This window comes from Phoca vitulina, unplaced genomic scaffold (genome assembly GCF_004348235.1).
Source record: "Phoca vitulina isolate PV1807 unplaced genomic scaffold, GSC_HSeal_1.0 scaffold64, whole genome shotgun sequence".
In the NCBI taxonomy this organism is placed as follows: Eukaryota; Metazoa; Chordata; class Mammalia; order Carnivora; family Phocidae; genus Phoca; species Phoca vitulina.
In genome coordinates, this window is record NW_022589767.1 from 2990164 (window position 1) to 3015201 (window position 25038).

General features: G+C 39.4%; 1 protein-coding gene across 1 annotated transcript; it reads right to left on the reverse strand.

The window, feature by feature from the left end:
- Nucleotides 1-22177: 22177 nt before the first annotated feature.
- On the reverse strand, nt 22178-22986 carry LOC116624147 (RNA transcription, translation and transport factor protein-like). Its single transcript, XM_032391801.1, has one exon. The coding sequence runs from the start codon at nt 22910-22912 to the stop codon at nt 22178-22180; it is 735 nt and encodes a 244-aa protein (XP_032247692.1). The 5' UTR covers nt 22913-22986.
- Between the last annotated feature and the right edge of the window lie 2052 nt (nt 22987-25038).

Below are 25038 nucleotides of genomic sequence, written 5' to 3' on the forward strand. Positions count from 1 at the left end.
TTCAGACTAAAAAAAAAAAAAATGAGAATCAAATCAAACTGCAAGCATAGAACTAAGGGGAAAACACACCATGCTTGCTGACTGACTATAAGGTCCTATGATATGGTGTTGCTGATCTCATTCCCAACAGTCTGGAAACACTTTTTTTTAGACAGAACTTTCTAACTTCGTAATGGAAGTTAGTGGGACTACAGTTTTGCCTTTAAGGAAAAGTCTTATACAGATAATTAGACTGGAATACATTTGTATCCATTTAAGAGCTTTTCACTTCCAAGTGACAGAGGATCTAACTCAAACCAGCTTAAGTACAAAGGGAATTATTAGCTTATGTAACAGGCATAGGGCTGGCTTCTGGCGCAGACTAATCCAAGGGCTCAAACTCTGTCACCGGAGTCTGTTCTCTCTCCACACCTGAGTTCTGCTCTCCTTCACGTTGCTTTCATTGTCAGTGTCCACTTGGTGGCAGAAATGATTGTCAGCCACTCCTGTCCTTCACTCTCCAGAGTTCAAGGGGAGTTTGAAGAAAAAGTGTCCTGGGTTCTACTCTGACTGGCTTACCTGGTTTCAGGGGCTCATCCTGGATCACATCCCTGTGGTCAGGGATTGAGTGGATTCTTTGGCAAAACCAAATCACATGTCCACCCCTCCACAAGGGCTAAGAGAAGAAGGGTGAGTCCTCACTGAAAATTCAAGGAATTATTTTCAAACAAAGGGGGAAAAGAGGCCTAAAATCAACAGATGTCCTCTAATGCATCTCTTCATAAAACAGAAGTACTTGTATTCACTTATTAAAATTATTCAGTGCCAAGATCTGAAACATCTAAGTGTGAGTATGCACAAGCTTTTCCCCCTAATGTAGCATCCTTAGACGAACCTAAAATATTGCCACATACGTTAAAGCTTTGGGTACCTGCTGGCATGGATATGCTTGCAAAACTTACACAGATTAAAAAAAAAAATTTTTTTTAATCACACAGATCGAAAGTTAAAAAATTTAAATCAATGACCAAGACCAAAGAATCTTATATTTTTATCTCAGATTGGCTCTTAACTCATAAAATGTTATCCTGATAAATTTATGTAACCCTTCTGCGCTCATTTTCCGTATTTCCAGATTGCTTTCCTTTCACGAAGGATGTGCCTGTGTGTCCCATCTCTTCCATGTGTCCCTCCAGATCACCTCTCCACCCTTCTCCAAACTCATCTCTGCCCTGAGAAACTAATTTCTTCGGATTGCATTCGCAGGTTCCTTTATCCTCTGCATTCTGGTTGGGTTCAGCCAGTGGGGAGACCTGGTGGGAGATCAGGAGAGAAAAGGAGAGTGGGGAGCAAGCTGTATCTCTCAACCAAAGGTCACTAAGGTCCCAATGCCTATCAGAGGTGTCCTCTCTTCATGACACTCTCTCAAATTTCCCACATGGCCTGGGGCTGGTAAGGGAGGCCGCAGTTCCTGCACATCCATGTGGTTCACCTAGTCCCTCCCACACCTTTGTAAATAGTCCTTTTACTAAACCCTCCACCAGTGTTCCAACTTTGAGGGTATCATCTGTTTTCTCCTGGGACCCTGATTAAGACAGTCTATAAAATTTTGATGGAGAGGGGAGCAAAGAGAAATGGAAAGGGTAACCAGGGACTACAGATCAAGAAGTAGACCTAATTATCTGATAAGCAACAAAATACTACAAATGGCGCCAACCAATTTGATGTTTGGGTTAATTTACTTTTTCATTTCAATAGATCCTTTAAAACCCCCACATTAGATATGGAAACTACAAGATTAATATCAATACTCACTGAAAGTTTTCCACTTCAGAGGGAGTTTTAGCACATGCCTTAGCTATGATTTTGGTGAACTAGAGAGGTGAAAGGAATGAGAGCAGTCCAGGAAAAACTGAAGACAATCCTTTTGAACTCTTCCCTTCTAGGTGCTTCTTTCATAACAAGTACCATTCACAATTCCTCACACTCATTCCTGGCTCAGAGGAACCAGCTATTTCTATCAGAATCATTGATGTTTTTCAGAGCATTTGTTCCCTTTGCCAAAGTTCAGATGATTACGATGGCAAGAAGAGGAGCAGTGAGGGAAAGAGAAAGTCCTAGAGGGATGATAGGAGGGTGAACTGAAGTGACAGAATGAGAAGATGGGGAGTGAGACCATGCATGAGAGGTGAGCACTGAGAGAACCTGACTGCCGAGGAGAGTGAGGCACTAAAAAGATGGAACAGACAAGAGAGAGGAACAGGGGGACCAGATGGTTGGATCACTGGATATTATGCAGGGAGATTAATTTGTGGGGGAGGGGACCAGCAACTACATGGTTGCTCAGTAACCACAGAACAATAACCTGGAAGCATTTAGCCTACATTCTACGGGGAAAAAAGGGCCACTGTCCTGTATGGTTCTACAAACACACTCTAAGGTGGGCTGACTTATCCATACTTGCCTGTTCTTTGCCAGATCAAAAGACATTTTTCTGCTTATAAATAGAGGGAGTTGGGCTGTCACCTTAGATGATCTAGTGAACAACAAAAATGGGGTGAGGGGAAAAAAATGAGATTGGCATTAAAACTCCCATGCCCTTAATTTGCATCACTTTTGCTATCAGTAGCTCACTCTCTCTTTGCTTAGGAAGAAGGAAACTGCTTAGAAAGTGGAATAGGTTATGCTTTCTCTGGTCTGTAAATCCCTGCTGTTGCTGCTGTTTGTTTGTTTGCTTTTAATTACTTTTTAAAGACACTGGCAAGAGAACCAAGGAGTGAGAACATAGTCGCTTCTTCCTGGCTATTGGCCTTTCTCAAGTCTAGGATTTTTTTTTTTTTTTTTTGGTCTGCCCCCATCTGTGGCAGCTGCTTTCAGTTGCCCAATTGATTCTGCATTTTAAGGAAAAGTGTTATCCTCTTCCTATTCAGTTTAAGATAATTGTTGCCCAGGCAAAGCATTTCAATTAAATTCAATTTAAAAGTGAGAACCCACCTGCAACCATATGTTAAACCTGCCTTTGGATAAGGAAGTTAGTATTTTCACTTTGTATTAAAGCAAAAGTGTGTAATGGTAAGAGATTTTCAATGGAGATTGTTAGAGATTTGTTTCTTTTTTTAAATGATTAATTACAACTCACCTGTCTCTGAAAGGAAATTACTTGACTCTTAGAAAAACATTTTCATTAAACAGAACCACCATTGAGTAGGCTTCTATCAAGCAGGTCTGGTACTGATGCAGAGAAATAAAGTAATCAAGATAAGAAAAAAATAAGGTGCTTCCAGTAGATATGAAATGGAACTGAAACATACATAGATGTTTCCTATAGAAAATATTTGGCATTGTTTGGCTCTCCAGCATCCTTTCCATTTCCTAAAAGTGTTCTGAATTTTCTCCAAAAAATCATTTTCTCATTCTCACCCAGAGTTTGCAAGAATTAGACCCTCTCAAACCAAGGGCTGATGTGACTAAAAGCCAATCAGACTTAAGCTAATCAGCATGTCCTATGCCCCTGGCCATAGTGATCTGATTAGGAATCAGAGCCAATAAGATATGCTGGAACTTCTGAGATGAAGAAATTTCCTCTCTCTCCTTCAAAAGCCACTTAAAGAGAATTTTTTCTGGGTATTGAGGAGGGCACGTTCTGCATGGAGCACTGGGTGTTATGCACAAACAATGAATCATGGAACACTATATCTAAAACTAATGATGTAATGTATGGGGATTAACATAACAATAAAAAAATTTAAATTAAAAAAAAAAAAAAGGAGAATTTTTTCTCCTAGAAAGAATACATAGTTTGAAGATGAAATATCTAGAACTGCTGCAGCCATTTTATAATCTGGAAAGAAAAGTGTCAGGGGGACCCCAAGGCATGAGGCTTTTATCTAGGAGCGCAGAGCAATGTGACATCATTTGAGCCATCAGATCAAGATTTTTTAGCCATGTGTATCCACTTTCACAGCTTAAAGTAATTTGAGTTTTCTGTCACTTGCAACCACAAGAATCCTGGAGGAGTGAATTCCATACCTGGGTTGATGCAAGGTTAGATGACCTCCTAATCTGTGGTAAAAAACGTGGTAAAAAAAAAAAAAAAAGCCAAAGCCTACATGATTGGGACAGTGTATTAGATTGGGGTTGCTGGGCCTACTGATCATCTAAGTCATCAGGAAACTTGGCAAAAATACATGTAAAAACTTGACAATCAATGACTTTAGGAAATTACTTTTAAAAAACAGGTAAATTGAGAAAGAGAACTAAGATAAACATAATTAATGAGCTACATCTAAAAGAGGAGGGAAAGAATGTTAAAAGATATAGGCAAATTCCATTCTCTTAATCCAAGTATTATTTATTTAGTCATTTAAGAACAAAGAACTGTGCTAGAACTTGATAGAGGTGATTACAAAGCACTGTAAGACAAAATCTATCCACTCAAGGTAATTTTTTAATCAGATAAGGAAGCTAAACATGTATGCTTATAGTCAATTGCAACTCAGTACAAGGCAAGTGCTGAGAAATTATTTCCATAATCTTTAACAGCTTACTAAGCATATTCATACTCATTATATCATTTGATTCTCACAACAGCCCTTTGAGATAGGCAGTTGCACTTCCCTATTTGGCATAGATAAAGAAACTGAGACTCAAAGTATGTAAAAATAAATATCAATAAATGTCACTGTGGCATTATTTAAAAGAAAAGAAAACTAAAAACTGCCTAAATATCCATCTATGGTGGAGTAGCTAAATACATTATGTTCCTCCATTCAAGAGAATGGTAAGAAGCTGTTAAAAAATAGGAGGTGAAGTCCCTTTTTGGGTAGAATGGAGTAAGCCCAGTCCACCCTATCTCCTACTGAGTTAGGACTGCCAGATTTAAGAATCAAAATATAGAATATTCATTTACATTTGATTTTCAGATAAACAAATTTTTAGTATAATATTTGATAAACTTATACTAAAAAGTTATGCAGGATGTCTTGTATTTTATCTGGCGAGCCTAGACTGAATGCAACTAAAAATCTAGACAAAATGCATAGAGAAGTTATCTGAAGACTCTGAACAGTGAATGGTAGCAGGAAGATTGAGAAACAAGAACTTGAATTATGAACAATCTGGTGGTGAATTTCCGGGGTTTGTTTGTTTTCTTCCTCATCTCCCAGCCTGGACTGAAAAGCAACCCAAATCCCGGAGCTGTGGATCCAGCACAGAGAGCAAGAACTCCAAGAGAATCTCTTTCTGGTCTCAGGAGTGAGAAATGGGGCCCTCTATAGTACAGAAAAAATGGGGAGGATCCTGTGGTTTCCTTCCTTCCTTCCCTCCCTCCCTCCCTTCCTTCCTCCCTTCTTCCCATCTTTCTTTCTCATCTTATTGAAGATCTCAAGAAATCCACAGTCTCAAACCAACTGGGTGGTGGCTAGACAGAGACAGCAGCAGTGGCCAGTCAGGCACCTAAAACTCAAGAGAATTCTTTCTCTCTGACAAGAAGAACGGCAATCTGTAGCATGTAGGGGAAAACCCCACTGTTTTTTCCTCTATTTATATCTTCCTACTTCTTAGATATAATGGTGGACCAAACTGCAGGAAGTGTGTCATTGGGTGGAGAGATCAAATACTCTGCTTTCTAGCCAAAGGACCAGAAAGAGGTATCTTTGGGTGCCAGAGAGTGTTGGGAGATTGAGAAGAGGAGGCTCAAAAAAGGATCCCACATAATGATGATGAAATCCTGGGCTCGCCCTTGATATATGAAATGATCCAAAATAGTACACCAAAGCTTGAGAACTGAACTATCAGGTAGACTACCACCCAGGATCCAGTTTGCCCATTGAGTGGTGAACATATGTGGACAGACTTGTATAGCATTGCAAAAAATGAGCTGAATTAGAAACACAGTCCCCAGAAAGCAAGTAGGAACCTGCAGCCTAAACATAATTGGATTGAATGCCTAATGAACGTGGTAGCCAGCTTCCAAGATGACCCCAATGACCCCACATCCTGGTATTCACACCTTTGTGTTGCTCAATCCCATGCTATACAAAATTAGTCTGTGTGACCAACAGAATATGGCAGAAGTGATTATTTGCCTCTTTTGAGGTTATAAACACTTGGTTTTAATCTTGGGTTCACTCTGTCTTGGATCCTTCTTTCTGAGGGAAGCTATGTCATGAGCAACCCTATGGAGTGACAAAGAACTGAAATTTCCTGTCAACATCTACATAAATGATCTTGGAAGTGGATCCTCAAGACCCAATCAAGCCTCCAATGACTATGGACCAGGCTAACACTTTGTTTGAAGCATCATGACAGCCCCTAAACCAGATCTACTCAACTAAGTCACTTCCAGATCTCTGACACCCAGAAATTGTGTAATAATAAATGTTGTCCTGTTTTAAGCTACTGGGTTTGGGGTAGTTTGTTATGTAGCAGTATATAATATGCCTACCAAAACAAACAGGCAAAGGGGCGTCTGGGTGGCTCAGTCTGTTAGGCATCCAACTCTTGATTTCAACTCAGATCATGATCTCAGGGTCATGAGATCAAGTCCCACGTCAGGCTCTGTGCTGGGCATGAAACCTGCTTAAGATTCTCTCTCTCCCTCTCCCTCTGCCCCTCCCCACCTCTATAAAAACAAACAAACAAAAAACAAGCAAAAATGCTACATTCTCCATAGTATTCAAACAAGATATAGATTCTCATAACATAACACTCATATGATGCAATGTCAGTGATACAATCCAAATCACTTGACATATGAAAAACTGAGAAAAATCTCAACAATTTGCAAAGAAAAAGACAATCAACAACAAGAAATAAAAAACCCAAGTTTAAAGTGTTGGCAAGGATCTTAGATTTATACCTAAGTACTTCATTTTTTTAATAAAACTATTATAAATTGTATTTTTATTTCATTTTCCAATTGTCTGTTGCTAGTATATAAAACATAATTTTTACATCGAACTTGTATCCTGTAATTTTGCTAAATTCACATGTTAGTTCTAGAAGCTGTTTAGTAGATTCCTTAAGATTTCCTATGTGGACACAATCATGCTGAGTAAAAGAATCCAGTCTCAAAATGTCTGCATGATTCCACTTATAAGACAGTCTGGGAAAGGCAAAATTATAGGGATAGTTACAAGGTGGGGAGGAGGATTTACCTACAAATGGGCAAAGGGAGGGAATTTTTGGAGTGATGTAAATGTTCTCTATTCTAAATATGATGTTGGTTCTACAAATTAACATATGTGTTAAGACTCATAAAACTAGGGGTGCCTGGTGGCTCAGTCATTGGGTGGCTCAGTCATTAAGTGTCTGCCTTCAGCTCAGGTCATAACCCCAGAGTCCTGGAATAGAGCCCCACATCGCATCGGGCTCCCTACTCCGTGGGAAACCTGTTCTCCCTCTGCCCCTGCTTGTGTTCCCTCTCTTGCTATCTCTCTCTGTCTGTCAAATAAATATATAAAGTCTTTAAAAAAAAAGAGAGACTTATAGAACCATACACCAAAAAATTAAGTGCATGAATTATTTAAAATTCAAAGTATAATTTGAATATAATTGAATAATTGAATATAAATAAAAACTATTTAAAATGAGGGAAGATGTATATAAATATATTACTTATAAAAAGTCACAGAAGTTGTTATATAGTAAGAATTCATTATTCTAGGGGAAATGTGTGAATGCATATGCATGCATATAACATGTGTTTGCATGTATGTATTACATGAATATAGAAATATGTTTTCTATTCTTAATAAAAATGGATATAGAAATATCTTTAAGGGTCTGAAGCAAACTCTTAAGCAGAATTGGGAAAGAGTCGGAAATTTTACTTATATAGAGTAAATTTTTAAATGATATTTGCTACAACAAACTTGTATAAGTTTGTAACATTGCTTAAATTAACATTTGTGTGATGAGAGAAACTGAGGCTCAGATAAATTAAATGTCTTGTTCAAGGTCATACAGTGACAGAATCAAAAGGATTCTAACATATGCCTAATATTATTCTCAATAAGTGACAAAAAATTAAATTCTAAAGAAAGTCAGAAAGGGGAGAGAGACTGTGAAAGACTCTATGGAGGAAGAGGCATTTGGGGTCACTCCTTAAAGGATAAAAATAATTTCAAAGGTGGAGATAATGGAAAATCATTTTTGATAAAAAGAAGATCTTGAGTATAAGAGCAGGGGCGAAAAAAGTATAGCTTGTTTAGAATGTTCCTGGTTAATTAGATCAATTATATAGGTATACATATGGTATTAGTATAAAATGATGCAGAAATGTTACAGGACACAGAACTTTGAAAGACTGTGTGGGTTTGGTAATTAGGATACATTTATAGCCTTTAGTGAAATTTCAGGGGAAAGAAGCCAGAACGCAAGACATTAAAGATGAGTGAATAATATGTAAGTAAGATACAGGAATATGTTTGGAATAAGAAAAGGACAGGAGAGTAAGTAAAGAGAAAATGCATCAGTGAAAGAATCTGGGGCAGATTGAGGTTTATGATAAAGGACAAAAGGCATTTATAAGACAATCTGGAAAAGGCAAAATTATAGGGACAGTTACAAGGTGGGGAGAGGGTTTAACTACAAATTGGCAAAGGGAGGGAATTTTTGGAGTGATGTAAATGTTCTTTATTTCTCTCATTGAAATGTGGGGTCTATGGTCCTTCTCCCTTTGAGTATAGGGGAGATTTATGACTGTTTCAACTAATAGAGTGTAACATATACAAATGCTAAGATAGAGGTTAAGATAAAAGGAAATGCAGCTTCCATCTTGCTCACCAGAATACTCACACTCAGAGTTTCAAATCACCTCTTGAACAGAGGGCAGTTTTGAGTCCACCATGCTATGAGAAAGCCAGGCCAAATGGAGATGCCATGTGTAAGTGCACCAGTTGGCAGTATTTGCGTTTGATCCTCCTACACCATACATCAAACATGTAAGTAAATGAGTCTTCCAATGACCCCAGTCTCCATCCTCTCAGTCTTCTCAGGTAAGACCCCCAGCTATCATGGAGCAGTGATAAATCACATTGACTGTGATTGTGACCAAATTCCTGACTCACAGGTAATAAGATTTTTCACAAATATTGTGGTGTTTTGTTATGCCACAATAACTAGAAGAGATGACTTCCAATTAGTGGAAAACCACTGTCATATGTTTAATGGGCTATGATGCAGGTTGAGGGAGGAAGTAGTAAAAGATGAATCCCGGTCTCAAGAAATTTATAATCAGGAGGCAAAATAAGATATGTACATAATCACCCAACTACATATAACCATACATAACCACCCAAGAAGGTAGAAAGTTGGTAATGCTGCTAGTGACAATTTTTTTCAAAAGGTTTGCAGCAAAAAATCAGGGTAGGACTAGAGTTTTGAGGAGTTAAAGTGCTTGGAATTACTAAAGTCAATGTTTTAGGAGGGCAACAAGACATGCCTAAAAAGATTGTTCAACAGCAATGAGGACCCAGCCAGATTTAATAGCGTGGATTTGAAAAGGTCATATTAGCCTAGTTGGATCATGTCTTCTAGCTATATTTAACAGTTTGGAGGAAAGATGAAACTTCAACAGTGGGAAAGATCTGGTTTTGATCTGGCATGACAACTACTTGCACATTCCTTAATTCATTTAGCAAACATGTATGGAACACCAACTATATGCCAGACCCAATGTACAAAAAGAATAAAAATTATGTGTGGTATAACTGAGTTTAGAAGTATACTAAAATATGGAGGCTTTGACGAAACTTAAGAATTTTTTTCCAGTGGAAATGAGATAGACCTGCCTTTTAGTATTTGTATTAAAATGAGCACAAATATCATGATTAAGAGAAAGTAAGCTTCAGATAAATTAAGGTCCCCTGAATTCTTGAGATTATATAATTAAGTAGGACCTGAAATGAGATCTGAGGGGTGGTAAGGATTGCAAGGAGTCATCACTAACAATACCTGAAGTTTGTTCAATTAAGTTTTAACTTCTCTTGGTCTGACTTAATCTCTTAGAATGGACGATGGCTAGCTGTGATTTCAAGAATAGGTAGTTATTTCCCCAAAAATGTATTTCAAAGTTTGGTTGGATTTATTTGCAGGGAAGCTTATGTTTAGCCTGATTTTTTTAAATTTTTTTTTACATTTTTTAAATTTTATTATGTTATGTTAATCACCATACATTACATCATTAGTTTTTGATGTAGTGTTCCATGATTCATTGTTTGCGTATAACACCCAGTGCTCCATTCAGTACGTGCCCTCTTTAATACCCATCACCAGGCTAACCCATCCCCCACCCCCCTCCCCTCTAGAACCCTCAGTTTGTTTTTCAGAGTCCATCGTCTCTCATGGTTCATCTCCCCCTCCGATTTCCCCCCTTCATTTTTCCCTTCCTACTATCTTCTTTTTTTTTTAACATATAATATATTATTTGTTTCAGAGGTACAGGTCTGTGATTCGACATATCAGATAAAGGGCTAGTATCCAAAATCTATAAAGAACATATCAAACTCAACACCCAAAGAACAAATAATCCAGTCAAGAGATGGGCAGAAGACATGAACAGACATTTTTCCAAAGAAGACACCCAAATGGCCAACAGACACATGAAAAAGTGCTCAACATTGCTCGGCATCAGGGAAATCCAAATCAAAACCTCAATGAGATACCACCTCACACCAGTCAGAATGGCTAAAATTAACCAGTCAGGAAATGATAGATGTTGGCGGGGATGCAGAGAAAGGGGAACCCTCCTACACTGTTGGTGGGAATGCAAGCTGGGTGCTGCCACTCTGGAAAACAGTATGGAAGTTCCTCAAAAAGTTGAACATAGAGCTGCCCTAGGACCCAGCAATTGCACTACTGGCTATTTACCCCAAAGATACAAATGTAGTGATCCGAAGGGGTATGTGCACCCCGATGTTTATAGCAGCAATGTCCACAATAGCCAAACTGTGGAAAGAGCCCAAGACGTCCATCGACAGATGAATGGATAAAGAAGATGTGGTATATATATACAATGGAATATTATGCAGCCATCAAAAGGAATGAAATCTTGCCATTTGCAATGACGTGGATGGAACTGGAGGGTATTATGCTGAGCGAAATAAGTCAATCAGAGAAAGACATGTATCATAGGATCTCACTGATATGAGGAATTCCTAATCTCAGGAAACAAACTGAGGGTTGCTGGAGTGGTGGGGGGTGGGAGGGATGGGGTGGCTGGGTGATAGACACTGGAGAAGGTATGTGCTATGGTGAGCACTGTGAATTGTGTAAGACTGTTGAATCACAGATCTGTACCTCTGAAACAAATATGTTTAGCCCTATTAAAGACCAATGTTTCCCATGTTTAGGGTTTAAAAGAATCTTCAGTGCTCTGAAAACTGAGAAGTGTCCTGACATTATCCTTCTCAACAGTTATTGAACAATAATTTCAGCTGTTTTGGGATGCTTATTTTCAGAACTTTCTAATACATAATAGTAGTCTTTGGTCCATATTTTTTAATATATTAACTAAAGATAAATGATGTTCTGTAGCCATGGGTCTATGAGTTGTTTCAGGGCAGGATGCACCAGCCTATCAGCATTGTTTACTGATTATAATTGGATTTATTATTCATACTTGGTGTTAGTGGAACCAGGTAGATTTGTCAGTTAAGTCTGATCACATAATGTTATGGTCCTATGTGATCAGCTCACTGCAAGAGACCTGGATGTGATCAGCTCACTGCAAGAGACCTGGATTAAGAGCAGTCTTTGGGCTTCCTGGTAATAATGTTCTTTGCACACACCATGGTGGTGGTTTGAGACCTAGAGACAAAGCATGCCTAATTCCACCCAGCAATGGGTAAACAAAGAAACCTAGACATCAAATCTCCAGACACTTTAAGTATGTATCTTTTTTTATATATTGTTGTACTGAATTCTTTGCCTGTAATAAAACAGCTCTTTGAGTATAAATGATTTGAGTCCTGTGAGCCTTTTCAGCAATCAGTATTGAAACTCATAAGGTGATTAGTGAACAGAGCAAGGTGGATAGGAAGGCATGAAGAAGATCTCTAAGGGGAAAACTCATCTATTTATTCAGCCTTTATTGAATGTTTACGGTTCCAAAAATCTCACTAGGCAACTGGCAGACAAAAATGACTCAAGCATGACCTTTGATCATAAGACGTTCACATTGTGAAGAAAAATATAGACACTCAAGCAAAATATCACAACCAATTGTAATAACCGCTGAAATAGGAGTGTACAAAAGCAACAAGGGAAAGAGTAAATCTTTTTGAGAGTTGTTAGGGCTTTGTATTTAAGCGTAATCATAAAGAATGGTCATGAGTTACCAAAAGTAAAAAGAAAGAGAGAGAGAGAGAGAAAGGCAAAGAATACATTCAAAGAAATAGAGGTATGATATTGTTTATAAATTTTCATCAATAGAGATCTATTTAAGTAAATTGTAGTAATGTTTATGCAAGTGAATACTGTATAATCATTAAAAATAATAGGAAAATTCTCTATATGCTAATTAAGAAATATATCCACAACAATGTAGAATACATCTTTATACTTTTAATCCTAGAAGAAGACTATGGCCAAGACATAAGTCTTCGTTTTTATAATCAAAACAATGAGGCAGACAAATATTTGAAGAAACATTAGTGGTAATCTTCCAAAACAAATTAAAGACATTAAGCCACAAATTAAGAAGTCTTATGAATAGCAAGCAGAATAAATATAAAGAAAACCACACTCAGAGGTATAACAATAAAATTGATAAAAGCAAAACAAACAAAAAAATAAGGAAAAATCTAAAAAGCAGTCTTAGAAATAAGACTACCTTCAAAGGACTAACAATTTGACTTTTGCATAATATCCCAACAGAGATAATAAGAGCCAGAAGATAATGGAGTTACATTTTCAAAGTGTTGAAATAACATCTTCAAAATGTTGAAAGAAATAACATCCAAAAATTATATAGCCAGAAAAATTATCAAAAATTTAGATGCAACAAACTCATTAATAATGACTCAGAAATAGTAAAATGTAACCAAGCTAATAGAGGGAAGGAGGCAGAATAGTAAAAAGTATTCAGTACAAAATAAGTCAAGAAAGGAAAGAAAAAGGAATACAGGATAGGTGAAATAAATAGAAAAGAAATAGTAAAATGGAATATTAAAACATAACATATACCCATAATTAAATGTAAATGGCTTAATGTTTTAATTTTTCCGAAAGTACATTTTTTAGGATGGGTTTAAAAATAGCGACTGTAGGGGGGCGGAGCAAGATGGCGGAGGAGTAGGAGACCTGGATTTCGTCTCCTCTCAGGAATTCTGCTGGATAGGGATCAAACCATTCTGAACACCTACAAACTCAACAGGAGATCGAAGAAAAGAATAGCAACAACTCTCTGAACAGAAAAGCGACCACTTTCTGGAAGGTAGGACGTGCGGAGAAGTGAATCCGAGGCGATATTCGGGAGGATAGACGGCGGGGGAGGGGCCTCCGTCGGCCGCTTCTGGCAAGTGATAGAGCCCCAGAGCACAAAATCGGAACTTTTAGAAGTCTGCTCCGCTGAGGGACGTCACTCTGGTGGCGAAGTGGGGGGTGGAACCCTCGCGGGACAGTGTGGTCTCAGGACCCTCGGGGTCACAGAAAGACCGGGGGTGCCTGAGTGCGGCAGAGCTCCCAGGGATCGGAGCAGGGAAGCCGGCTGCAGAGACGGAGCCCAGGCGCGGGCTCTCAGCTCGGGGTTGCCATAAACCGTGATCCGCGGCACAGTCGGGCCACTGCTCCTCCAGCAGGGACTCAACAAGCGGCAGATCCGGGGACACTCACCTTCTTCCCCCAGGAGGAGAGGTGCGGGAGCGCACCGCGGGGATCTGCTGGGTTTGGAGACTCCACCCGGGGTCGGGTGCCAGATAGAAAGGCGCGGCCACAGGCCGGGTGAGCGCGGAGTGTGGCCGGAGACCGGGGAGACGGGAGTGACTGACTGCTTTTCTCTGGGGGCTCGCTGAGGAGCGGGGCCCGAGTTCTCGGCTCCGCCGGGGCGGAGACTGGGAGGCCGCCATTTTCACTCTCCGCCTCCAAAGCTGTACAGAAAGCTTGCAGGGAACAAAAGCTCCGGAGAGCAAACCCGAGCAGATTACTTAGCCCGGACCGGCAAGGGCGGGGCAATTTTGCCTCCGGCAAAGACATTTGGGAACCACGGCAACAGGCCCCTCCCCCAGAAGATCAGCGAGAACAGCCAGCCAAGACCAAGTTTACCGATCAATGAGAACGGCAGAACTCCAGCGCTAGGGGAATACTGCACATAGAATTCAGGGCTTTTTTACCATGATTCTTTAGTCTTTCAAAGTTAATTATTTTTTTTAACTGTCTTTTTTTCTTTTTTCCTTTTTTCTTTTTTTTTGAATTTTTCTTTTTCCCTTTTTCAACCAACATCTTATCAATCCCCTTTTTTTTTTTTTTAAAGATTTTATTTATTTATTTGACAGAGAGAGAGATAGCGAGAGGGGGAACACAAGCAGGGGGAGTGGGAGAGGGAGAAGCAGGCTTCTCGCGGAGAAGGGAGCCCGATGCGGGGCTCGATCCCAGGACCCTGGGATCATGACCTGAGCCGAAGGCAGACGCTTAACGACTGAGCCACCCAGGCGCCCCTATCAATCCCTTTTTTTAAAAAAAACATTTTTATTTTTCATTTTTAAAGTCATATTCTATCCCTTCATAGTAGTTACCCGTATTTTTGGCATATAGATATATAAGTTGTTCTCTCTTTAAAATCTTGAGATAGTTTCTTTTAACAGATCAAAATATACTCTAAATCTCTAGTGTATGGTTTTTTTCTACTCCCCTGCCTTATCACATTCTCTCCCTTTTTTCTTTCTTTTTTTTTTTTAATCCTCTTCTTTCTTTTTTCAAACAACTTATCAAATCCTTTTTTAAAATTTTTTATAATTTCCATCTTTACAGTCATATTCCATCCCTTCATCATATCAACCCTTATTTTTGTACATATATAAGTTTTTCTTTCTTTAAAATTTTGGGAGGGACTTTCTTTTAACAGACCAAAATACACCCAAAATCTAGTGTGTGGCACTGATCTATAATCCAGCCTGATCATATTTGATCACATTCTGTTTTTGTTTTGTTTTGTTTTGTTCTGCTTTTGTTTGTTTTTATCTTTATCTTTTTCTTTTTTCTTTTTTTTCTTTCCTTTTCTTTTTTCTCTCTTTCCCTTTCTTTTCCCACTGCTTCAGGTCTTTTCTGATTTGTTTAGAGTATATTTTCTGGGGACGTTGTTACCCTGCTAGCATTTTGTTCTCTCATTAATCTATTCTCCTCTGCACAAAATGACAAGACGGAAAAAATCACCTCAACAAAAAGAACAAGAGGTAGTACCGACTGCCAGGGACCTACTCAATACGGACATTAGTACGATGTCAGATCTAGAGTTCAGAATCATCACTTTAAAGATACTAGCTGGGCTTGAAAAAAACATGGAAGTTATTAGAGAAACCCTTTCTGGAGAAGTAAAAGAACTAAAATCTAACCAAGTAGAAATCAAAAAGGCTATCAATGAGGTACAATCAAATATGGGGGCGCTAACTGCTAGGATAAATGAGGTAGAAGAAAGAATCAGTGAGATAGAAGACCAAATGATGGAAAATAAAGAAGCTGAGAAACAGAGAGATAAACAACTACTGGATCACGAGGGCAGAAATCGAGAGATAAACGATACCATAAGACGAAACAACATTAGAATAATTGGGATCCCAGAAGAAGAAGAAAGAGAGAGAGGGGCAGAAGGTATAATGGAGCAAATTATAGCAGAGAACTTCCCTAATTTGGGGAAGGAAACAGGCATCAAAATCCAGGAAGCACAGAGAACCCCTCTCAAAATCAATAAAAATAGGTCAACACCCCGACATCTAATAGTAAAACTTACGAGTCTCAGAGACAAAGAGAAAATCCTGAAAGCAGCTCGGGAGAAGAGATATGTAACCTACAATGGTAGAAACATTAGATTGGCAACAGACTTATCCACAGAGACCTGGCAGGCCAGAAAGGACTGGCAGGACATATTCAGAGCACTAAATGAGAAAAATATGCAGCCAAGAATACTATATCCAGCTAGGCTGTCATTGAAAATTGAAGGAGAGATAAAAAGCTTCCAGGACAAACAAAAACTAAAGGAATTTGCAAACACGAAACCAGCCCTACAACAAATATTGAAAGGGGTCCTCTAAGCAAAGAGAGAGCCTAAAAGCAACATAGACCAGAAAGGAACACAAACAATATACAGTAACAGTCACTTTACAGGCAATACAATGGCACTGAATTCCTATCTTTCAATAGTTACCCTGAATGTAAATGGGCTAAATGCCCCAAACAAAAGACACAGGCTATCAGATTGGATTAAAAAACAAGACCCATCGATATGCTGTCTGCAAGAAACTCATTTTAGACCCAAAGACACCCCCAGATTGAAAGTGAGGGGGTAGAAAACCATTTACCATGCTAATGGACACCAAAAGAAAGCTGGGGTGGCAATCCTTATATCAGACAAATTAGATTTTAAACCAAAGACTGTAATAAGAGATGAGGAAGGACACTATATCATACTTAAAGGGTCTATCCAACAAGAAGATCTAACAATTGTAAATATCTATGCCCCTAACATGGGAGCAGCCAATTATATAAGGCAATTAATAACAAAAGCAAAGAAACACATCGACAACAATACAATAATAGTGGGGGACTTTAACACCCCCCTCATTGAAATGGACAGATCATCTAAGCAAAAGATCAACAAGGAAATAAAGACTTTAAATGACACACTGGACCAAATGGACTTCACAGACATATTCAGAACATTCCATCCCAAAGCAACGGAATACACATTCTTCTCTAGTGCCCATGGAACATTCTCCAGAATAGATCACATCCTAGGTCATAAATCAGGTCTCAACTGGTACCAGAAGATTGGGATCATCCCCTGCCTATTTTCAGACCACAATGCTTTGAAACTAGAACTCAATCACAAGAGGAAAGTCGGAAAGAACTCAAATACATGGAGGCTAAAGAGCATCCTACTGAAGAATGAATGGGTCAACCAGGAAATTAAAGAAGAATTAAAAAAATTCATGGAAACCAATGAAAATGAAAACACAACTATTCAAAATCTTTGGGATACAGCAAAGGCAGTCCTAAGAGGAAAGTATATAGCAATACAAGCCTTTCTCAAGAAACAAGAAAGGTCTCAAGTACACAACCTAACCCTACACCTAAAGGAGCTGGAGAAAGAACAGCAAATAAAGCCTAAACCCAGCAGGAGAAGAGAAATAATAAAGTTCAGAGCAGAAATCAATGAAATAGAAACCAAAAGAACAGTAGAACAGATCAACGAAACTAGGAGCTGGTTCTTTGAAAGAATTAACAAGATTGATAAGCCCCTGGCCAGACTTATCAAAAAAAAAAAGAGAAATGACCCAAATCAACTAAATCATGAATGAAAGAGGAGAAATCACAACCAACACCAAAGAAATACAAACAATTATAAGAACATATTATGAGCAACTCTATGCCAGCAAATTAGATAACCTGGAAGTAATGGATGCATTCCTAGAGATGTATCAACTACCAAAACTGAACCAGGAAGAAATAGAAAACCTGAACAGACCTATAACCACTAAGGAAATAGAAGCAGTCATCAAAAATCTCCCAAAACACAAAAGCCCAGGGCCAGATGGCTTCCCAGGGGAATTCTACCAAACATTTAAGGAAGAATTAATACCTATCCTTCTGAAACTGTTCCAAAAAATAGAAATGGAAGGAAAACTTCCAAACTCATTTTATGAGGCCAGCATTACCTTGATCCCAAAACCAGACAAAGACCCCATCAAAAAGGAGAATTACAGACCAATATCCCTGATGAACATGGATGCAAAAATTCTCACCAAAATACTAGCCAATAGGATCCAACAGTACATTAAAAGGATTATTCACCACGACCAAGTCGGATTTATCCCTGGGCTGCAAGGTTGGTTCAACATCCGCAAATCAATCAACGTGATACAATACATTAACAAAAGAAAGAACAAGAATCACATGATCCTCTCAATAGATGCAGAAAAAGCATTTGACAAAGTACAGCATCCTTTCTTGATCAAAACTCTTCAGAGTATAGGGATAGAGGGTACATACCTCAATATCATAAAAGCCATCTATGAAAAACCTACAGCGAATATCATTCTCAATGGGGAAAAACTGAGAGCTTTCCCCCTAAGGTCAGGAACGCGGCAGGGATGTCCACTATCACCACTGCTATTCAACATAGTATTGGAAGTCCTAGCCACAGCAATCAGACAACAAAAAGAAATCAAAGGCATCCAAATTGGCAAAGAAGTCAAACTCTCACTCTTTGCAGATGATATGATACTTTATGTGGAAAATCCCAAAGACTCCACCCCAAAACTGCTAGAACTCATACAGGAATTCAGTCAAGTGGCAGGATATAAAATCAATGCACAGAAGTCAGTGGCATTCCTATACACCAACAACAAGTCAGAAGAAAGAGAAGTTAAGGAGTCGATCCCATTTACAATTGCACCCAAAACCATAAGATACCTAGGAATAAATCTAACCAAAGAGGCAAAGGATCTGTACTCAGAAAACTATAAAATACTCATGAAAGAAATTGAGGAAGACACAAAGAAATGGAAAAACGTTCCATGCTCATGGATTGGAAGAACAAATATTGTGAAGATGTCAATGCTACCTAGAGCAATCTACACATTCAATGCAATCCCCATCAAAATACCATCCACTTTCTTCAAAGAAATGGAACGAATAATCCTAAAATTTGTATGGAACCAGAAAAGACCCCGCATAGCCAGAGGAATGTTGAAAAAGAAAAGCAAAGCTGGCGGCATCACAATTCCGGACTTCCAGCTCTATTACAAAGCTGTCATCATCAAGACAGTATGGTACTGGCACAAAAACAGACACATAGATCAATGGAACAGAATAGAGAGTCCAGAAATGGACCCTCAACTATATGGTCAACTAATCTTTGACAAAGCAGGAAAGAATGTCCAATGGAAAAAAGACAGTCTCTTCAACAAATGGTGTTGGGAAAATTGGACAGCCACATGCAGAAGGAAACTGGACCATTTCCTTACACCACACACAAAAATAGACTCCAAATGGTTGAAAGACCTCAATGTGAGACAGGAGTCCATCAAAATCCTAAAGGAGAACACAGGCAGCAACCTCTTCAACCTCAGCCGCAGCAACTTCTTCCTAGAAACATCGCCAAAGGCAAGGGAAGCAAGGGCAAAAATGAACTATTGGGACTTCATCAAGATAAAAAGCTTTTGCAAAGCAAAGGAAATAGTCAACAAAACCAAAAGACAACTGACAGAATGGGAGGAGATATTTGCAAATGACCTATCAGATAAAGGGCTAGTATCCAAAATCTATAAAGAACTCATCAAACTCAACGCCAAAAGAACAAAGAATCCAATCAAGAAATGGGCAGAAGACATGAACAGACATTTTTCCAAAGAAGACATCCAAATGGCCAAAAGACACATGAAAAAGTGTTCAATATCGCTCGGCATCAGGGAAATCCAAATCAAAACCTCAATGAGATACCACCTCACACCAGTCAGAATGGCTAAAATTAACCAGTCAGGAAATGACAGATGTTGGCGGGGATGCGGAGAAAGGGGAACCCTCCTACACTGTTGGTGGGAATGCAAGCTGGTGCAGCCACTCTGGAAAACAGTATGGAGGTTCCTCAAAAAGTTGAAAATAGAGCTACCGTATGATCCAGCAATTGCACTACTGGGTATTTACCCCAAAGATACAAAAGTAGGGACCCGAAAGGCTACGTGCACCCCGATGTTTATAGCAGCAATGTCCACAATAGCCAAACTGTGGAAAGAGCCAAGATGTCCATCAACAGATGAATGGATAAAGAAGATGTGGTATATATATACAATGGAATATTATGCAGCCATCAAAAGGAATAAGATCTTGCCATTTGCAACGACGTGGATGGAACTGGAGGGTATTATGCTGAGCGAAATAAGTCAAACAGAGAAAGACATGTATCATATGACCTCACTGATATGAGGAATTCTTAATCTCAGGAAACAAACTGAGGGTTGCTGGAGTGGGGGGTGGGGTGGGAGGGATGGGGTGACTGGGTGATGGACACTGGGGAGGGTATGTGTTCTGGTAAGCGCTGTGAATTGTGCAAGACTGTTGAATCTCAGATCTGTACCTCTGAAACAAATAATGCAATATATGTTAAGAAAGAAAAAAAGAAGAAGAAGAATGTAGCAGGAGGGGAAGAATGAAGGGGGGTAAATCGGAGGGGGAGAAGAACCATGAGAGACGATGGACTCTGAAAAACAAACTGAGGGTTCTAGAGGGGAGGGGGTTGGGAGGATGGGTTAGCCTGGTGATGGGTATTGAGGAGGGCACGTTCTGCATGGAGCACTGGGTGTTATGCACAAACAATGAATCATGGAACACTATATCTAAAACTAATGATGTAATGTATGGGGATTAACATAACAATAAAAAAATTTAAAAAAAAATAGCAACTGTATACTACTTATAATTACACTACTTATAACTGTATACTACTTATGATGTAAAATACAAGGTCATGTTAGCTAGCCACAAAATATATCCCCCCCCCAACAATGATTCCCAACTCCCAGTATTCATGCCCGTTTGTAGTCCCCTCCCCTCGAATCTGGGGTAGATTTGTGGCTTGCTTTGGACCAAGAAAATGTAATGTAAATGATGCTTTGTGACTTTCAAGGGTAGGTCAAAAGAAGCCTGTATCATTCACCTTAATTTCTTGGAAAATGTGCTCTGAGGAAAGATACTCACCATGTAAGAAGTACAAATACTCTAAAATTACCATGCCTTCATAGGGCAAAAGAAAAAAAGAGAAAGAGCAAGAGAGACAAACCAAGAAACAGACTCTAAACTCTAGAGAACAAACGGATGATTACCAGAGGGGGGGGGGGGGGGGGGGGGGGGGGGGGGGGTTAAATAGGTGAAGGGAATTAAGAGTAAGTATACTTATGATGAGCACTGAGTAATATGTGGAATTGTTGAATTACTATATTGTACAGCTGAAATTAATGTAACACTGTATGTGAACTATAAGAGAATTAAAATTAAAAACTTAATAAAAAATCACCATGCTTTCAGAAATACAGATTGAAAGGAACTGTACCCAAGTAATGTACCCGACAAACCTAATCTATACCTGGACATAATTTAGACGAGATCCTGGATTTTAAGATGGAGCCTAATGCCACAGTGGAATGAAACGTTGGGGGCCCTGGTGGAGGAGTACATGTGGGAGGGATGGGAACCATTGCAAGCCAGGGAGCAAGTGGTAACTAGGTCTTCAAAAATAGCCTTCTAGTGAATCACACCTCTCAGTATTTACACTCCTGTGTAGCCCCTTCCTCCCTGAATCTGAGCCAGACCTCTAATTCACTTTGGACTAATAGAATATGGCAGAGTGGCGTCATGTGACCTCCACAGCCATATCACAAGAAGCCTGTGGCTTTTGCCTTACTCTCTTCAAAGATGCATCCTGGGGGAAGCCGGTCACAGCCGTCCAAATCAAGCCCTTGCAAATTCCAGCTACCATATGACTATGACTGCAACTGCATGATGGAACCCCTTCCCAAATGAGAGCTGCTGAGCTATGCCAAACCAACCCCCAGAGCCATGAGAGATAATAACACATTGTTACTTTAAGCCACTACATTTTGGAGGGGCGCCTGGGTGGCTCAGATGGTTAAGCGTCTGCCTTCCGCCCGCGTCACGATCCCAGGATCCTGGGATCGAGCCCCACATTGGGCTCCCTGCTGAGCAGGGAGCCTGCCCTTCCCTCTCCCTCTGCCTGCTGCTTCCCCTGCTTGTACTCTCTCTCTCTCTCAAAAATACATAAAATCTTTAAAAAAAAAAAAGCCACTACATTTTTTCCCACTTTCCTGAACTTTATTAAAGAAAAAGCAATGATGATAAATCTCGAGAACATAGTCAATTTTCTAGGATTCTTCCCTTGAAAATGTGACATTTGATTTCCAAACACATGCCAGAGCATACGTGGTTCCCAATTGTACTAAGTAGGTGAGAAGCTGAAATCCTAAGATGTTCATCTTCCAACTTTCCCCAGTCTGTGGTCTGTCTTTGGATCAGCAATAATTGCCTGAACAGCTACTATGGCTTCATTAATTTTTGTCTGTAGCTCTCTGAGCTCTTCTATATGCAGCAATCGCAGAATTTGAGCAGCTTCATTAAGAACTGCATCTCCTGTGTCAAAACCAAGAATATGTTTGTCTAAAGCAACAGGCAAGCCCTCTTCCGTTTGATCTGCTTTAGCACCTGCATCCTGGGTCAGGCGCCCCCGGACCAAAACGCGAATTGCCTTAAGCATTACCAGGTAATCGTCATGACGCTGAATCTGAAGAAGGTCCGCCAAAGCCATTACACCAGCCTTAAAATCAGGATTATTTACATCCAAGTTGATCAATGGCTCTGCATTTTTAGCTGCATTTTCAGCATTTTTTGTATTATCAGGTACCAAGTCCTTGTATTTTTCAGTATTATCTCCACATTCAAGTCTAACAGCTAAACCAAGAAGCCAGTCAATTGCTTCTTGTCGATCTTGAATCTTGAAAGGACAGTTAACATCTTTGAGATACTTTTCAAAGAACTTGGGCCAGTCACTGCTGTGGATGTTTCTTAAATTACCTCTGTCTTCAGTCTTGTAGTGTCTGATTTTCTGGTCTTCCAGCCAAACAATAAAGTTTCTAAATTCTGTTTCATCTTTGCAGTTAAAGCCAGTCGGGTTGTGGTAGTCGAGGGCCGTCAGCTTGCGTCGGAACATGGTCCCCGCGTCTTGCTCTGGTCCCCCGGGGCTTCGGCTGGGAGAGGACAGGCCAAAAGCCACTACATTTTGGAATGTTCTGTCATGCATCGATAGATAACTGAAACAGGATTAAAAGGCTTAAAATAAAGAGATAAAAAATAAACATACTAGACAAATCCTAAAAGAAAATTGTAACTATAGTAATAACAAAGTAGACAAAATGTAAACAGCTAATTATTATAGATTAAGGCAAATTTCACAATGATAAAAGATTTAATTCTCTAGGAAGATAAAAATTTTAAATGTGTATAAACCTGATAACAAATTCTCAAAATATATAAAGCTAACAAAGTGATAAAACTCTAAGGAAGACTAGACAAATCCACGATCACACTGGGCAATTTTAACAATCTCTTTCATTTACTGGTAGATTAAGCAGAGGAAAGAAATCATTAAGGGAGCGGGGACTACCACTCTCCAGCTCTTGGAATAAAACCTGCTTGTCCCTGCCAAAAAAGAAAAAAAAAAAAAGAAAGAAATCATTAAGGACAGAAAATTTGAACAATAAAACTAACAAATATGAATACTAGGTATATATAGAACACTGCACTCAACAGCTATAGAATACATATACCTTTTAACTGTCCATAAAACATTTGCAAAAAAATAGATTATAAACTGGTCCAGGAAAGAAATAACAAATTTCAAAAGAATGATATAGTACAGAGAAAGACAATTATCATATGGTTTCACTCATATGTGGAATATAAGAAATAGCACAGAGGATCATAGGGGAAGGGAGGGAAAACTGAATGGGAAGAAATCTGAGAGGGAGACAAACCACGAGAGACTCTTGACCCTGGGAAACAAACTGAGGTTGTGGAAGGGGGAGGTGGGTGGGGTAACTGGGTGGTGGGCATTAAGGAGGGCACAGGATGTGATGAGCACTGGGTGTTATATGCAACTGATGAATTATTGAACACTACATCTGAAACTAATGATGTACTATATGTTTGCTAATTGAATTTAAATTTTAAAAAAAGAATGATATGGTATAAAATATGTCCAGTACCACAAGGCAATTAAGCTAAAAATTAACAAGAGAAAGATAACTAAAGGTCATATCTTTGGAAATTAAGAAATACACTATAAATAAGATATATTTTTTTAAAAATACCATGATAGAAAATATTTGAACTAAATAACAATTAAAATATTTCACTTTGAAACTTGTAAGATGCAGTTAAACCATGTTTTAAGAGATAGTCATAGCTTTAAATGTATATAAAAAAGGAAAAATACTGAAAATCAAATAAGCATTTTGAGAATTAGCATTTCTGAGGTTACATCACCAAAATGGCAAGGTAGTAGACCCTAACTTCCATCTCCCAACAAAGATCAGCAATTAGACAGCTATCCATGAACAAAAATAGCTCTGGGAGAGCTCTAGAGTCCATTTAAGAAATTTTAACAACATAATGGAACAAAAAACCTGAGATTAACTGCAAAAAAAGAGGAGGGCAGCTTCATTTTGTCCGAATCATCCCCTCCCCCCAGCAGGCATTGCTCAGTGCCAAGAGGGAACTTCCCAGTGAGAAAGACTACCCTTCACCAGGAAAGAGAGAGTGGGTGACCAGCTTCTCCCAACTTTCAGAGTACCACACAAACGTCCCACTTTTTTACCCCATCCAGACCAGCAAAGTGGAGATGTTGAGAGACAGCTAGAAATGAAGAAGAAAAGCAGCAACTATCAATAGCAACCATGCAGTGGGAGCAATTGTGGTTCATAGCAGCCTGCGTTACAGACAAGCCTAACAGCTTTCACCATCGAAGAAGGAACCAAAGGCCAGCATAACTGCCACCTACCTACCCAATGTAGATTTCATCAACTTTTGCTCCGCAGGTATTCGCATTCACTGAAGCCAACCACCTGAGTCCCCCCCACTCCTTACACCACTGTCCCCAGGGGAGCCCATGAACCACACTGGCAGCCAGCTCAGGCCTCTCTGGCTGTATGAGTGCACAGTGCCAGCCTACAGCCCTGTGGCTGACCCCCACCACTATGCATGCACTCAGGGCTAACCCCTCCAGCTGTGCAACTGCATGCCGCAAGCCCACCACCCATCACCAGCCTCCATGCAGTG